At 37.9% G+C, this 18,222-nt stretch overlaps 1 protein-coding gene across 1 annotated transcript in view; it reads left to right on the top strand.

Moving 5' to 3' along the window:
* The window catches only part of ZNRF3 (zinc and ring finger 3), a 93,062-nt gene that overhangs the window by 44,866 nt on the left and 29,974 nt on the right, over positions 1–18,222 (top strand). Inside the window, 1 exon segment of the mRNA XM_032198898.1 lies at positions 8,770–8,895. Coding sequence (XP_032054789.1) covers positions 8,770–8,895 — 126 coding nt within the window.

Below are 18,222 nucleotides of genomic sequence, written 5' to 3'. Positions count from 1 at the left end.
TAGGAACAGGAACAAGGACAAACTGAATTAATTGTTATAACTTAATTTGCTTGGGCAATTGTTTTTCATATAGTTTAATAAATTTTGCAATTTTTTTTGGCAATCCAGTATTCTGGAGTATTTGTATATTTGGCTTTACTGATGTGTCAGGTTCTCTTTGGGTTGGACCTTGCTTTTGGGCTATCAGGAATGTTTTTTTGATGCTAATGAATAATTGTTGGCAATCTTAAACATACATCTTGTACCTGTGAGACTATAGATGAGGAAAATTAAATCAGGGATATTAGCTGCTCTTTTAAGTGTGCAGAGAACTGTCTTACCAGTATATACCCAATACAGTCATTTGCTATTAGTGATGAGACAGTATTATCACCCCAGGAAAAGGTAAAGTATCAAGCAGAATCTTCCAAGAAAGCTGGAAGTCCTTGACTTTCATGCCAGAATTCTTTTATGTGTCTTGTGGAAGTCATTTTCAGATAACTTTCCAAATCTGTGTTACTTCAGTTTGTGACAACTGTATTAACCGTATGAGTGAACCAACCCTATTGCTCTCTGTTCCCCACCTGCAATACATGCAAACAGCTGTATGGAATTGGACAATTAGCTAGCAATTCAGTATGTGGTCTGAAAATAGCTAACGCCCAGCTAGCTGGGAAGAAGGTGTGGACACCAAATAGCGGCGATTCTGTTCTCCGGGATTCTCTTTTCCCTTCCTTTGTGATTTAGTTATTGCTGAAGCTGAATTTAATGTTAAAAACTTTCTTACTCAGTCTCACAGCCACTCCTATCACTTTTATGATTCTTTATTTACTCCTTTCCATTAACAGTAGATTGGGGTTGAAGCTTTGCAGAGAATTGGAAACTTATACACTATCAAGTTTTCCTTCTCTATGCAGTTTCTTGTTCAGCCTGGTGCAACAATATATCACTTTAATGCAAACAACTTTTATATAATGGGATACTCATTGATAAAACAGTTACATGTCTAATGGGGTATGCATGTCAATTTGTTTTAGGTGTTTGACAGTAACTCCCTGAAGTTGCAGAAAAGCATGCAAATACATGCTTTTGCAAATGATTTTAACCTTGATTTGGAGGACAGAGATTAGAATTAAAGAATGATTAAAAAAGGTCTAAGTTCAAAGAGATTTCTGGAGATCATCTGATCCAGCTTTCCATTGAAAGCACATCCTTAGGTTATCTGGGGTCTTATCAAGCTGATTCTTAAATATTTCCAGGGAGGGATATTCTACCACTTCTCTAGGCAACGTGTTGCAATGTTTACTTGTTGTTGCTATGAAAAATTGTTTCCATATAACCAAACAGAATTTTCCCTGAAGCACCTTTTTGCCTCTTGTCTGGTCATCATGGACCCTCATGAAAAAATTACCTCTGTCTTCTCTGTTGTTACCTGGAATACAGATTAGAGCTTTGCGAGCCTTCTCTTCTCTAGAGTGAACAATGTAATTCCTTCCACCTTTTTAATATATAATATTCTCCAACCCATTTATCATGTCGGTGAACTTTCGCTGGACTTTCTCCAACCAAAATTGGACAAATTATTTCTGATGTCATCTAAAAAGTGCCAAGTAGAGTGGAATAATTATATTCCTTGATCTGCTGGCCATGTGCATGCTGATGTGGCTTCATTATCTCGTGCTCCAGATGCAGCCTCAACTGTTGACTGAGTAGTTATTTAGGACCCTCTAAAATATATGTAAATCTTTATCTGGTTTCACAGAGCTACGTTTATTCATTGTATGCCAAATTACTAATGAAAATCAGCAACAGGTTCTGGTGCTGTACATTGTGTATGAGTAGATATATCTACCTTTTGTGCTCTGTACAGTGAAAAGATGAGAAAAATAAAAAGGTATCTATTAATAAAACCAAGATGTATTATTTTTCAAATTAAGTCAGTTCAACCTCAAATGTGGGGTCCAAAATCAAAAACAAGTGAAAAATATCCTGTGCTTTGTATCTCTTCCCTTGTTGGTCAGAACATAGAACACCTGATTACAAATAGAGGATTAAGCACAGAAGGAAACACTGGCAGCTCTATTTGGAGGAAGACCAAACCATAACTAGGAAAAGAATGGGAAGAATAAATAGGTAATTTGAGTGAAGAGGTTTGTGTTTAATTTTATTGTTACTAATCTTATGTTGCTGTGACCCAGAAAGCACACATTTTTAACTTTCCGTGTGCCTTGCTATGTTTCTGTACTTCCACACCTCCAGAAGCCCTTCAAGAAGGGAGCGAAGGTCTTATCACTAAGGGTGCATGGCTGCTCTGTAAAGGCATGCATTACAGCATAAGCAATCTTTTAGCTGTTTTTTGCTCAAAGGGTGGAGGAGAAGAATGATGTTTTGTGGCATGTGGGATTTATGAAAGAGAACTTACAAAGATTTCAACAAGAAAATTTGGGAAGGTAATGCTGACTCTCTAAAGGCATGCTACTGAAGTTTTTAAGACTTTCCAAGTCTCATTATTCAGACCTGGTTTGTATTCCTTAGAACTGTTGTCTTGGCAGGGAAGAGGTATAGTTGGAATCTGTTAATGCTGTGGTGGTGTTTTGTTTTCAGTAGAACCAAAATTAGGGACAGTGTTGACATGCACTGTCTCTGTAAACTCCTGGAACTGTGTAAAATGTCCAAATGTCAGCTTGGTTTTATCCAAGCTTAGCACAGGCCCCAGAGCAACATATTGGGATCACCATGGTGTGTGTGAACATGACTGTCCTGCATCTACACCCAAGCCAATAAATATTTGGTGGCATGATGTACAATGTGGATTTAATTGCTTGGGTTGCAGCTCACTTGTGATCTTTGCATGGTGTGAATGTACCCTTTCTCTTTTTCTTTGTTCAGGACCTCTGGAATCCTCACTTTTAGTGCAAATTGTTATTAAAAGAAAAAAAAAAAAAAAGAAAAAAAAAAGATGAATGGACCAGTGAAGTTGGCTTTCCTTTTAGGCATTGGAGTCTCAATATGAAATGTGAACAAAATATAATTGGCTGAAATGTGAAACTGGACAGAATTTTATGGAGAGAAGAGATTTCTGGGTAGAAATTGCATGCTCAGAGTGGTGAACATGTGATGGACTGTAAGGATGACTAACAATGTGAGTCAGAAAGGTTACTATAGGGTTTGTTTTCAGGATGAAGAAAGTTGCAGTAGGTAAAATGGGAACTGATAAGTAGATGTATAAAGAAGTGCATTCCCTGCAGAAACAAACAAAATAACAGATTTTTGAACTGTTGTGAAAATGTTATGCAAAAAAAAAAAAAAAAAAAAAGTTTTTTGGTGGAATCAAGTGTCCTCTCTTGGCAGGTGGTACAGGGACAGGATTTTGAGGAAGGCGATCAGATTGCCATTGATAGTTTATCCATGCAGCATATCCATGAGATCAGGATGAGGATGATGGAGGATCTGGTTTGAGTGGAGATTTAAGTAATATGCATTAAAAAAAATGAAATCTGAATAACGTGAACAGATGAGAGCACCAAGAGAGAAGATAAGAAGGGTACTGTTACTGAAACACACACAAAAAACAGAGTAAGAGAGACTAACAGTCATGGAGGTTGAGGATGGAGGTCATGTTCCCAAGTTCTGGTCATGATAAGATTAGTGAATTGATAAATTAATTGTACAACCTGGCATTGAGTTCCTAATGCCACTTCCCAATGCCAATTTCACAGCACTGACACTGAGTACTTGAATATGAGTTCCCTCAATGTGTTAATGGTTACACAGAACTGTGTTGGTCCTGTAAATCTTCAAATTCACAGGAACAAATAGTCTAGGAACAGTTTGGCTTTGCAATGCATGTGTTTTTAATTGAACAGTAAGATGTTTTTGACAATGTCAGTTGGCCCTTCCTGAAACATACAGACTTCAAGGGAGTACTGCTGGAATAATGTAATTTGTTTCATGAATTACTTTGGTGAAATTCCAGTGTTATGCAACAAAATCCTTGGGATTATATAGCCTGTAGATGTACCTACTAAATTCTCTATATTTGCCAGCACAGAGCCTGAGGCACCCTATTTGTTTTGCTTGCTGCTTGCACTGGATTTTGCATTTAGGTTTGAGGTTTCTTATATGCAAGATTATTTTGCCAATGTGTGGTGTCTTAATGCATTTCATTCTTCTCCCTGCTTCGATCTTCTATGTATTGCTAAGAAATGTAACGTAGAAAACTTTCTATGCCTGGGTCATTGGACTATATTATGGAGTTCACTTACTCTGGGTCATGTTTGTCCTTGGGCAGCAATGGTAGTAGCATCACAGCCATGTTGAAGTAGAATTCTCCTTTATGACAGCTATTTGTTTTTGTTTGCTAGCCAGAGTACAGGTTTCTTCTAATAAGTACTTCATAGTACAACCTTTCTATGGCTTATGAGTACATATGTGTTCTAAGAGGGCATAGTTAATGGGTTTGGACAAGAATATGAAACTTTCTTTCCCTCAGGGTAAATACAACTGTGTGAATGGCCTGAGTCCTGTCCTGAGACAATGAGTTCCTGCTTATTTTTTTTCCACTTCGTTGACAAATTATTCAGAGATTCATTTTTTTAGATTTTTGCATCAGAGTTGACTTCAGAAACTTCTTAAGAAACCTAGTTCTTTGGACTAGGTTCAAAAACCAGGTACTGGTGATGTTTGAGACAGGCGTTTCAGAGTGCAGTATAGTGATCGGTAAATACTGAGTAAAAGTCAACTTTTGCCAGAAAATTCTTGGTATTTCCTAGATCTCATAGAGTTCCTCTTTCTTACCAATTATCCAGTCCAGCTTCGTATTCCAGTTCCATGTACAGTTTAAAGTCTTGTGCAACCTTTCAAATAGACAGGTCATTTTGTTATACATACTGGTCTTCTTTTTACTGCATATTCTGAAATTCAGTCTCTGAGTTTCAAACGTAGTGCCTCATACCTCCTGTGTGATTTACATGCCTCAGGGCAATATATCACGCATATTTTGTCCAAGGCCCCATAAGCACACAGGACTCTCCCCATCCTTCTTAATGCATGCACTTACTCAGTCTTCTTGGTAAATCTGGTAAGGTGAGGTGAGAGGATTTTTTTCTGAAGATTTTCTGCTGGTCTTTGGTCAACATGTACCTGCTGAAGTATCTCTGCTGGATGGGAGAACACAATGGATATCCTGTCTATTCCTATGTTCTTCTGACTGGAAAGCAGGAAGTTGCAAACTTACACTACAAAAGTGGCCAGTGTTTATCATTTTGGAAGCTGCCTACAATTTTTTTTCATACAACAGGAGACAGAGACCTACAGTTCTATCCTGGAGAACCATGGAGACAGTGAATGTGGTTAGTGGTTTGTCAGAGATGAGTGCCTTTTTATCTCATTATTCCGTTTGGGTTTACGTGAGGCTGGAGTTAAAATTATCCAGTAATGTCAGCCTCGGCAGCTTCTGTTGGCTTATGGCCTGCTAGAAACAAGGATCAAATGATGGTGCAGTCTACATTTCAGCACACCTCTGCACTTTGTGTGCGATATGAACCTGGAATGGGACTTCCAGGAGCCACGGGTTGGTTGTTGCCTTATTGTGTCCCAGACTGCTCCATATTTTTACTACCATTCATCTTCCTCATTGTCTTGTTCCCATGTTTGTCTCTTCGGGGTATGCCTCTTCCTGCAGAAAAATGAATGAAACAATTATTCTGGGGACAGTTTCACTCCTTCCATAGACTTCTAAGCATGAAGCTCACCTGAACCCTATAAACATTAGTTCACTGATAACTGCATTGGTTGCTAAGTCCCATGCCTTCCCCACCCAAACTGCATTTTTAACATTCATGTCATAGCTGAAAAGCTTTTATTTTTTATTTCACAAAGTCTAAAGTCATAAGGAATTGGTAGCTGTGAAGCTCCAAAGGTCTAACAAAGCTTTTTGTTGAAGTGATTTGCCAGTTCTTGATAAAAATATGGAGGTAGGTTATGTTTTGAGGGCTCTGCTGCTTTCAGGCCTATGATTTTTTACTACTAAACTGTGCATAGGTCATTTTTGAGGCCACCTCACTTTTTGAGGAAGTCAGGAGTGCTCAGAAAGGCAGCTTTGATTTGCCAAATGCCTGAGAGCCCTGTGCCACATAGAATACGCATCTGGTGTATGAAGGTGAGATGCATGAGCTAGGATACTCGAGTGCTTGACTGACATTGTAAATTCCCAGCTGTCTAGAAAACCATATTCAGAGGACAGTTGTTCTATACTGGACTTATTTTCCTGTGTTTGGAATTATGTGTAATTTGCAGCTTTTTTGCCTCTAAATAGGAAGACTGTCTTCTCAAGTATTTGGGGCATTCTTGTCAGAGACAAGATGTCAGAGACTATTGTCATTCAGAACTAGACAAAATAACAATTTCTTTTTAAAAGTAAGAAAGCACAGACTTTGTAAAAGGAAGTGAAGAGGTTCTTTTAACTTCATTGGTCTTATTCTGATTTCCAGCGTTGTAACTGCAGAGTATGTTTTGTGACTATGATCTAAAGGCCTATTCACACTTAGAAGCTGTTACAGAAAAACAGTATTCTAGAGGAAAGTGACAGCAGAAAGAATTTTCTGTTCCTTTTGGCCTCCTTCCAAGATGCTTTCTGGACTAAAGTGGATAGAGACATTATTTTTGTATGGCTGAGGAAAAAAGACCAAGTCTTTTAATCTCATAACTGTGTATAGAAAGATCCTGAGCTGTTCATATGGTGTTTTTTAACACTATAATGTTTTACACTGGAACTCAGAAGGAAAGGACAAAGGGTGGAAGTTGTCTTTTAATCATCAGGACTTCTTGGAGGTGATTGAATTACAGAGTAAAATGTTCCTCCTTCCCTGTTGGTTTACTGTTTGTCTGCTCTGTAACAGTAACCCACTAAAAATGTGTGCGGCTCTTTTTGAAGTTATTTTAAACCCTCAGTACAGATATTGTAACCTTGGATAAAAGCACCTCTGAGTAGTGGTTTCAGTTTTGCCCTTTCAGGCATGTGGAAAGTGCCCCAGTACATTTCAAGGATTTTAAACTAAAAACTTCTTAGATATGGGTTGTAGTTTCAAAGCTTGATTGATACAGCATACATCAAGGGAATAGTTCGCTGTTTCTTTAGATTTTAATATGGATTAAAGCTTTCTGTTGACTTAAAGAATACCATGGACTCCTTTTGGGCCTAGCTATGTTGGGATATATGCAGTGGCAATTTTGGAGAGAGCCCTCTTGATGCCTGACTTCCCTGTTTTTATGTCTGTGCTGAATGGTTTATCTACCAGATGCTGAGCTTAAGGTTCATTTTAAGCAGTTGAACTGCTCAAAAAAATAAAATAAGGTTGAATTAAGGATGAATTAAGAATTAAGTTTCTGTTCTATCTGCATAGTATTGTGTTGGCTTTTTTTTTTTCCTTCTGAATACAGATGTACTACTAATAATGAGTGGTAGGAAAACCTCTGTATTGTGCCAGATCACCATCATGTTTCCCATATTTCAGAGTAACAGCTCAAGTTAGTCAGAAAGCCAGAGCCCCACAAGGTAATAAAAATAGCTATCATTGTATTGAATCACTTGCAAAATGAACGACAAGGTACAACACATGAAAGAAAGGATGAGATGACAATCTGGTGAAGCAGAAGAGATGGCAGAATTAGTGATCATTACATGGTGCTACTTTGCATGGAATAATGAGATATATAAGTATGTAAATTACAGAGCAATATAATCTTCTAGCATGATCAACTTACAGAAGACAAAATTGTTGTTGTGTTGATACCAGTTAGTGGATTTCTTTAGCTAGTTTGGCAAAGAGAAAATTTAAGAGAATACATGGAGCTAGATAAAGTACTCTCTTGCCGAGTACTTTTTCTGTATATATGTTACGGTCTGGGCAACTCTTAGAGGGTCTTTGAAAAACCTAATATTTTAGTTGAGGAAAAAAGGGAACAGGCAGAGTGTAGTAAATAGTATAAAAATTAATATTCCATAATCTAGTTTATACACAAAAATTATGCTAATGAAGGATATCAAACTTGGAACAGATAAAGAAAGTTTAAAACATTGGTGCATAGTAAGCTCCTTGCCATTAATAAAACGAGAGTAGCTACGTAATGTTGGATGGAGGAGGGTGGAGGAAGACATTGGATATCTGAAACAGGTATTGTTGCATGGTGTAGGAAACAAAAATATCTAAAACGAGACTGAAGTTTCTCACTTCATGATGTCTCCCTCTTGTTTGGGTTCAGAAAAAAACTAGTGACTATTTCAAAATAGTCACAAAAACCTTACTTTGAACAACATGATAGCCATGTTCCAAAGGACAGTTAATACTGTGCAGATATTAAAAAAAAAAAAAAGAAAAAAGAAAAAAAAGGAAGTGGTAATGCTTCTCAAACGTTGGTTCTGGATCTATGTCACATAAAGCTTTTATGAGTGACTCTGCAAAAGAGCTTGAATCTTTTCTGTCAATTTGCAAGGAAAGAACTAAGCGGAGCTTTATATATCTAAGATACTCTGTATTTTAGATGATCATTTATAATGACGTTTAATCTTAAATCTTTAAATTATTTTTCCTAAGCAAGATGACAGTGACCTCACATAACATTCTAAGCTTTTGAACTGATAGCATGCTTCAGAAACATTCTTCATATATGCATCCTTATGTTACAGTCTTTCTAGTGTATTTATTGTGAATTAAGGTATTCAAATGCAATCTGTATATGTTCTTTGAATTACACTGATTTTATAAAGGTTTCTTATTGATTCTGTTTCAGATGCATCCACTTGGACTGTGTAATAGCAACGATGAGGAAGATTTGTATGAATACGGCTGGGTAGGAGTGGTGAAGCTGGAACAGCCAGAGCTAGAACCTAAGCCATGCCTCACTGTCTTAGGAAAGGTAAGGGGACATATGGTTTGAATAGTTTGGGGTAACTGCTGCATGCAACCGTTTTGTGGAAGAGTTAGTTTCTTTCTGAGAAAAATCAATAAATAAATTGAGAAAAAAACTTGTACTCCACAAAATATTCCCATTTTGCCTGATTTCACACTGGGTGCTTCAGTAAAGGATAATGTCATGACTCAGTTGATAAACATAGTGATGGTAAACTGAGTGTATATGTTTCCCTTTTTGAGCTCTACAGGAACCTAACAAAGACTTCTGCAAAAGTGGATGTTTAGCAGATGCAGTAGTTGAGTAGAAATAGGGTGAACTGCCAATATGATGCTAACTTGATCGAAGAAATCTAGTTAACAAAAGCAGTTAAACTGAAAGCATTTAACTGTTCTTTCTCAGGCACAATTTTCTCAGATGATATTTTCTTTTTTCATTTTCTTTTTTATTTCTTTTTTTCTTTTTTTTTTTCTTTTTTCTTTTTTCTTCTCTTTTCTCTTTTCTTTTTTCTCTTTTTTTCTTTTTTTCTTCTTTTTTCTGTTCTGGGAAGAGGAGTCCTCTACAGGAGACTTCTTTGCTGTAAATTCAGGATAGACATTGCTAATAAAAGTGAATCTTACTGTCTTGGTCAAAGAAATACAAATTTTCTTCTTGCTGGAATCTTCCTTGTGCTTCTTCAAGGGAGTTGATTTAAAGTCGTATCACTAATACTGGTGAACTTTTGCATTGAGCAATATGATGGTAGAAACAAAAAGGTTACTGCTTATGTTTCTATGACAGAATGCATGCATATGTGAAAGCGTAAATGTTGAGGTTTTGTATAATAGCAGAAGAAGGAAAACAGATGTTTTTAAGATACTGTGGAAAGTTAGGAATTTTGCAAAGTAGTAGGTAGAGAATACTAAAAAGATGTCTGTAGTGCTAAATTCCATGACACATAAATCTGGCACAAAGATATATTCTTTTTTCTTACTGTTGTTTTCAGTTGTTATGGATGTTGTTAGTAAAACCCTAGCCTGTATTTCTTAGTAGCTTTACTTCATGTGTTTATCCATCTGCTAAATAGGATCTGTAGATGTACAGAGTTTAATGTGTCCATTTCCATATAGATTTTTGAATTTCTCATCATTCTTTGTCAAATTCATATGGTGTAATAAAATCACAAGTTTTTTTTGTTTTGTTTTGTTTTTTTTAAATCTTCTGTTAGAGTGCCCATGAAAACTGTACTCTGATTGGGAAAGGGTGTGTGTGGCAGCCGTGATTTAACATTGCCTTTGATCACAGTGCAGCCCTGTTTGAGGCAATGCTGCATGCCTGCGAAGCAAAGGCCTGGGTTTTACTGATCTCATGAGCTCCTGAATAGGGGTAGAAGGGGAGTGACAGAGGAAGAAGAAAGCTTTGGAAATGAAAAGGAAACCCCGTGAACCCAACAAGCATTATTGGCTGGATTTGCCTACCAGGGAGCCGCTCAGTTTCTGCCAGGCTAATTCTGCTTCAGCTTCGCACTCCCCCACACCGACCCCTCCTCCCCCCTCTCTTTCCTTCTTTGAGACTTTTTTTGTTTTTTGAGGCATGGCCGCAGTAACTTGGTTCTCAGGCTGGGAACCCACTGAGCCTGTTGCCATGGTCGCTGGGAAGTGCTTCGTGCCATGTGCTTCAAAGGGAACCTTTCCCCTCCTAGAATTCCTGCCTTCTCTGCAGACAGCACAATGAAACCCCTTTTCCTTTGCCTGCCAGCACACATGCTCCAGCAGAGCAACTTTACTCCGGAGGAAGGGAAAAAACAGTGTTGCAACAGTTACCTGCTGCATGTTTGCATCCACTGTGCTGTGGTCACACTACATCTGTGTGTCCTGCTTATAGTGAAGTGCAGCCACCCTGCCTCCCCCTCCCAGTTATTTCTGAAGTAATAATTTCTGTCAAGATGGTGTAATACACCCTAGCAATACCATCACTTACTTGTTTCAGTACAGAATAGAAACTGAGAAAATACTGAAGACTTGCTTAAAAGTAGCATTTCTTCCCTCTTCTGCAAGCTTGGAAGTCCGCAGGGAGGGGCTTTTTTTCTTGTTTCTCTTCCAGGGACTACTGAAGAGACTCCTCTATATTCATAGGATATATGTAATTAAGGACGTGCATCTGAGTAGAACCTAACAAAGAAAGGATGTTCCTGCTACTACAGCTTCCTGTTTTCTTCAGATCAAAGAAATCTGTAATATAAGGAAATTCCTAACAGTTCTTCCAGTATCCATTCACTTCTTATCTCTGTTTTAAGAGTTTGTTTACAAAAACACATACACAAATACTAACTAGAAGAATTGCTTGTTTTGCCACATCATCATCATGATTATATTACTGAAGATGGGGCTGAAATCATCATAACCTGAGTCTGCCTTAAACCGTCTAATCGTGATTCTTAACCTTTTGTGTAACAGTTAGTTTAAATTTAAAAATTCTTGTAAGGTATTCAAATGTGAAATGACAGGACAGTTTAGTTGGTAGTTAGTAGGTGAATAAAGAGTGATCTAAAACTCAAGGAACCAAGACAAGAAAGCCTTATGGGAAGTTTTATTCTCACTTTGTGAATGAACTTAAGCTAATTCTCTGGCTTATATTTAACTTGTGCAATACTTTTATCCAAGAATATTGTAAACCCTATCGTGAGCTCAGACACCTGCACTAACTGTGGGAGCATGGGTGCTTTTCTTGTTGAGTGGAGGCCTGTTTAGTTTCCTGTCTTAACAGTGAAGTTACTTAGTGAGGTTTTTGGTGGAAGTTTGTTGGGGGTGAGAGAGGGGAAGACACTGCAATGCACTTATAAGTCATGTTTTTACGGGAATCATGAATGCCCTATAGGGTAATATATGCTGATTAAATTAACATACCTGGATGAGCAAGTAATTGGCTGGTGCATCTCCTTACTTGGAATCACAGAATCATGGAATATCCAAGTTGGAAGGGACCCACAATGACCATACATGTAGAGTCCAACTTTTGGGTCCCCAAAGGACCACCCAAAAAATCAAGCCATGTGTTTGAGAACATTGTCCAACTGCTTCTTGAACTCTAGCAGGCTCAGTGCCATGACGAGTTCCCTGGGGGGCCTGTTCCAGCGCTTGACCACCCTCTTGGTGAAGAACCTTTTCCTGATAACCAGTCTGAACTTCCTCTGAACTTACTCCTGTCAAAATGCCTCTTAAGATGTGTCTTTCTGAAAAAAAGACTCTTTCACAGTAGTAATGGTTAGTCATAGAAAATAAAGTCTGAAAAATGCAATTTGATTACCACCTTGTTATTCTAATGTGTGTGAGCAATGATTTGAGTGAATTCTAGTTGAGTGAGAGGCCCTTTTCAGGTAAGGAAATACAGATCTCAGATATGTAGGTTGTGCTCTAAACACATATAGTAACACATATATAGTTCTGTGTGGCAAGTTAGTACTTTCTCTGTTTGTTTGTCTGATTTCCTACAAACCTATTGCAAAAAAAAAGGGGTTCAATTCTTTTTACAAGAAAATTAAACTATTTTAAATTCCTTCTTACCAGGACTGAATTTATCTGTTGATTGAAAATAACTTTGAATTATATCTTGCTCATTTGTAAAGAATTGGTGGCATCTTTACTTAAAAAAAAAAAAAGTATTTCTGGTCCTTTTCATTTGGAGTTACTGAAATTAACAAAGGCAAGTGAAATTAAATCAATTTTATATCTTGATATTCATAGCCTAATCAAGCATACAGTTATGTATGCAGATTAGAATTGCAGTGACTACGTAAACATACCTTTTTTTTTCCGTATATCATTAATAATTTGATATGTATATCAAACTTTGTTAGTTATATCAAGTTCAGATAATTTCTTGTCGAAATGGATTCAGTCCAGTTGTGGAAATGCGTATTGAACACAGGCAAACACTCTTTCATGATAAACTTATTTAGTCTGAGCTATGTAGTAGATTAAGATCTAAAAGAGATGAGAGACATATTCGTAGCCAGCGATGAATGTTTACAAAACTTAGCTTGTTCGGGTATTTCTAACTAGTAGTGACAACTGCAGTAATGTCATGGCACCCTTTAATGTGCACATGCAGTAGAAGATACTGTCACTTCAGGAAAACTTCTTACATCCACTGAAGTAATTTACATTGTAGTATCTATTCAACAATTTGGGGACATTTGCTGCTTTCTGTTTATCAACCTGTGTTTGTTTCTTCTTTGTAAACACTGTCTAAAAAACACTTAAAATTCATTTGGAGGCAGCAGTCTCAAAACATAAGGTAAAATTTAATTGGTCTTGGTGAAAAGTAGCTAATAGAATGGATGACTTGTAAGCTTTTGTTTGTTTGTTTGTTTCATTGTGTGGCTACCTGAAGGTTTGTGTTGGCAGTGTAGAGTCAGTGGAAGTAGGAACAAGTAAAAGGAGAAGGCTAGAGGAAATGCCTTTCTAATGGTAGTGCTAACCTAAATGCATGTCAATTACAGATAAGAAAAGATGTTCAGCAGTAGAACTTAATATTTGTTGTTTTGAACTCCCAAATACTCTGTGTTATGGAGGAATTGTTATTAAACAGCAGAAGCTTTTGGAATAATATTAGACTCTTTTGGCTGTGGACTTGTTGGTAGAAATACATTGCACATGCCAAAATTCTGATCAAAAGACAAACTACATTGTTTATCAATTCCAGTGTTTTTGGATGCAAAAGAGTGTGTGTTTTGAAGGGAAAAAATAGGATCTTGGCTTGTGTTAAAGACACTGAGCTTCAAAATGTTCTCCATTAACTTTTCATTGTAATTTTTCATTTTTCATGGTCCGTTGTCTTAGCAGTGGCTAGAATTAGAGTTAACTGTGAAAGGAGATAGTACATATAATTTTAATTCCTGCTATGCATGTATTTTTTTTACTGTATTTGTTCTCAAGAATTATGAGAGAGAATGATCATTTTTCTAAAGCACTGAAGAAGAACATAGTTCTGCAAAGCCTAACTGATTGTTTCTTGTTGTTCCCCACTTCATTGCCATTTATAATGTCCAGGACGCCTGAAAATTTAACATACATTTTAAAGAACTACAAAACATGTTCAATAATCATTTGAAGTTATACTTCTATTTGTGCAAATATTTTGGTGTCATTTATCTTTTGAGATTCTTGTTTCTCATTTTCCCCAGCACAAGCAGTGTAACCAGATCTCAGCAGCATATAGACATAATGATCTCTGGAATTTTAAGAAAATTGCATAGACAAGATCAGAAGAGAGGAAATACAGTTATTCAAGAAGAACTGGAACTTTCATAATGACAGAGACAGATATAGTCCTCATAATCTTCCTGATAGGGACAAATGTGTATTCTTGAACAAGAAAAAAATCATATAAAGCAAAATATGTTTGCCAAAGCTTTAGTGCATTTCTGCTTCCTATCTCCTTGCTTTTTCTTCAGTCCCCAACAGACCACATTCTAAACACCAAGGCTGTTTTTAACAAACTAAAAAAGGAAATTTGAATGGGAAAGAAAAAGGAAGAAAGGTTGCATGTGTGAGTCTTTGGCAGCAGAGAACGTGGAGAAATGTTTGGAGGCAAGCACAGGATACAGCATGAGGCAGCAGTCTCGTCATTATAGCTGAAATCTTGTGTTCATATGTATCTTTCTGTGTTCCTTCTCTTTATCCCTCTCACTGCATGATTAATTTTCACCTTAATTTCTGTAGTGCTTTTGAGAAAGAAGGGAAAGGTTGAGAAAAGGTAGGAGAACTGACAAGCAAGCCAATTAAATTTTGAAGACAGAGGAAAGGTTTCTTTTGTGTATAGATATACAGTGAAAGATGTGAAGGAAAAGAATTGATGGATCAAATCCAAAGAGGGGAGCACTCAAAGGAATGGGCAAAGACGGGCTGGATCAGGTCATGAAGTTACAAAGAAGTAGATCTGTCGCTTTTTAATACTGGGGCGGTGGGTGTTTCCATCAGCAACTAGTGCAAGCAATCTGTTACTATGTTGTTTTACTAACTTCCTTTTTGTGTTCAGTGTGCATTGTTATGAAAGCAACAGCTATTGATGAAGAAAGGCAGTCTCTGATGTTTCCCCTTCTTGGCACTCCTTAGATTACTATTGTGGATTGATTACTTTAAATATATCTCTGCTTTTAGAATTGAGTCCTCAGCAGTCCCCAACCCAACTTCACTCCTTTCCAACCAACTGTGGAACACAGCTGCTTTTCTCTTAAGCTAAAGAAGCAGCTGTTGTTGCACAACACGTGTTACTGGAGTCTTTGCTAAGTCAGTGATCCCAGGGAAATTAACAGAAGTTCAGTCTGAGTAAAGATTAAGGTAATTTTTTTTAAAGATATACCAACAAAGAAATAATAATAACATGTAAATATTTAAGTCTCTTTTAGTCTGTGGATTCTACATACTTTGTGAACCTCTAAAACATTGTGAGAGACCTTCTGCGCTAATTTCCATGCAGAAACTACCAATGGAATAACAGGAAAAATGCACCATTGCATACATGTTAGAAGAACTACAGAAATAAGTTTGAAGTGTAAAACTGAATGGACGAGTAAGTGTGGCCCTGTTGAGTAGAGACAAGCACAAAAGAAGGCTGGCCAGCAGAATCAGATAAAAAGATCAGAAAGGGAAGAAAATAGGGAGCAGATATGGAGGCAGGGACTGGAAATATTTAGGACTTCACAGATGAGTGACGTGCCTAATTTCAGTGCACTAAGACAGAAGGCTTTGAAAGAAATTGGAGAACTAGGAATGTAACCAGAGCTGCCATCAGAGGGATTCTGATATACAGAGTAATAGATGTGCAGATAAAATCAGCAGTGGTAGAAAATAATGGATCCCAGAGAAATTGCATACTTAAAGTGGGAATGTTTTGCAATGATTTTCACAAGATTGAAGGGGAGGAAGGAGAAAGGGTGGTTGTAAAAAAAAAAAAAGTGCTTCACATCCTACTCCTCTGAAATAATTTGCCAGAAACTTTCTCTGCTTTATACATGTCTTCATGATTGCCAGGTGGCTATTGTATAGAGGTTCCTGTTTGGATAACATGACAATTTAATGTTTGTACTAAGTTCAATGCATCAACTCCAAATGGGTCAAGTAGCAAATATTTTGAGTATGAACTGGGCTTTTTGGTCCATGTAGGGAGGACGTTTGACCAAATGTAGGGAGACGTTTCACTGACAAAACCATTTGCAAGTCTAGCAGGTTATTTCTTGAAGATTAGAGCTGGACATATTTGTGGTATGAATTCTCTAGACAGATTAGGCATACATTATCAACATTTCATAGAATCAGAGAATATCCCGAGTTGGAAGGGACCCACAAGGATCATTGAGTCCAACTCCTGGCTCCACACAGGTCTACCCAGAAATTCAGACCATATGACTAAGAGCACAGTCCAAACACTTCTTAAACTCCAACAGGCTTGGTGCCATGACTACATCCCTTGGGAGCCTGTTTCAGTGCACGACAACCCTCTAGTGAAGAAACTTTCCTGATATGCAAACTGAACCTCCCCTGTTTGCAAGCTGACTCCATTCCCTCATGTCATATCACTGGTCACCAGAGAGTCATCTGCTGGTCATTGGCTCCTGTCCCTCTGTTCCGCCTTGTGAGGAAGCTGTAGACTGCGATGAGGTCTCCTCTCAGCCTCCTCTTCTCCAGGCTGAACAGGCCAAGTGACCTCAGCCGTTCCTTGTACGTCTCCCCTCTAGGCCCTTCACCATCTTTGTAGCCCTTTGTATAGCTCTTGCCTTAGCTGCACTCGCTATGGATATGCAACTCTGGCTAAACCTATGCCTTAGTGTCTCAGTTGTGGACCTATCACTGTTTTGTTCAATTGTTACGCCCAGAGAATATATCACAGACATTTAATTTTTCAAAATACCTCAAGGACTTGGTCAGCTTTGGATAGGAAAAAAAAAAAAAAAAAAAGATGGACCTTAGCTAGCCAACAGGATCCAAGTAGCAAGCTTTTCAGGAAGGAGGAAATCAAGCTATTTTGCTAAGGGTACAGAATGCATAGACTCTTGAGTCCATGAACAGTGTTGAAACTCCCAGAGGGTCTGGACCCTTCAGCTGACTGTAAGGGACTAATGAGCCAGCCTGGCTGTTTATGGGCTGTGGTTAACCTCTTGCAAGTTAGGATTTCCTGTCGCCAGCAGTGGGCTGTGACCGCCAGCACCACAGTGTTAATGATGAGGTAGGGGCTGATGAATGGCTGGACTCCAGACAGCAGCCTTCACTGGCAAAAAATCAAGTGGCTAGAGGGGGAAAAACAGTGATGTCTACGAGAGAAATAATGCAAACTCCAGAACCTATAATTCCCATGTTTAAAAAAAGAAAGGGAGAAAGAAACTGGGGACAAATTCAAACCAAGTAAAGCTTTTATCTCTGCATTCTGAATAGGAGATTGTTTTTCAGCAAAACTGTCTGCAAAAGCCAAGCCAGTTAAAACAATATGCAGGCTGCTTGCCTCCAAGTAACCAGAAATTTTTGGCTCAAAGTAGCTTGCTCAGAGGAGCCAACCTGCTGGGAGACGTTATCCAAGCAACGGGCTGAATGTAATTCCTCCTGCTGTGGAATGGCTCTTTGGCAAATGAAGACCCTAATTAGAGATGGAAGGGTTTCTATTTTGTTTTTCTTTAATCCTACCCTGAGGCCTCTGCAATACAGCCATGTCGCTGCTTGTGTGGAGAGAAGTTTCCAGTTTCCCTTTGTAATAAGAATCCTCTACCTTTTTTATTCCTTTTTTTTTTTCCTTTTTTTCTTGAAAGAAGTTACAAACTAACAACGAAGGACCACCGCGGTTTGGGACCTTGAAACTAACCTAATCCTAAACCAGGGACCGCTATCTGTAAGACTCCATGTCATCTTTATTAGCCAACAGACAGAAAGTTGCCAGATATAAATGAGTACTAAGGTGGGCCATGCATCTTTTTACTAAGTTCTATGTTCTAAAGTTTTTTTTTGTTTTTTTTTTTTTTTTACTAAAAAGAAAGTACAAGTTTGAAGAACTCACTTGAAGCACCAGTATTATTCTACTGGATACAAAGGTAGTTTTACAAGCCTTTGTTCTTTCAAAGACTGAATTCCAAGACTAGGGGCTACATACATATACAGTAGCATACAGAAGCTTCAGGGGAATGTGTTAAAGCATTTTGACTCTAATACATGTAGAAGTGAAAATACTTCTGCTGCTTGACAGCTCACCTTGACTTACATGAGGTCTGTCTGACCATACTTGTACAGACTATGTGCAGCTACGTAACAACCCTGCAGAGAGCACTGTTTTTTCTGTTAGTGTACTTGAGGGTAAGGCCAAGCAAAA

This window comes from Aythya fuligula, chromosome 17 (assembly GCF_009819795.1).
Source record: "Aythya fuligula isolate bAytFul2 chromosome 17, bAytFul2.pri, whole genome shotgun sequence".
Lineage (NCBI taxonomy): Eukaryota > Metazoa > Chordata > Aves > Anseriformes > Anatidae > Aythya > Aythya fuligula.
The sequence above is the reverse complement of the archived record's forward strand: the minus strand, read 5'-3'. Positions and strand labels throughout refer to the sequence as shown.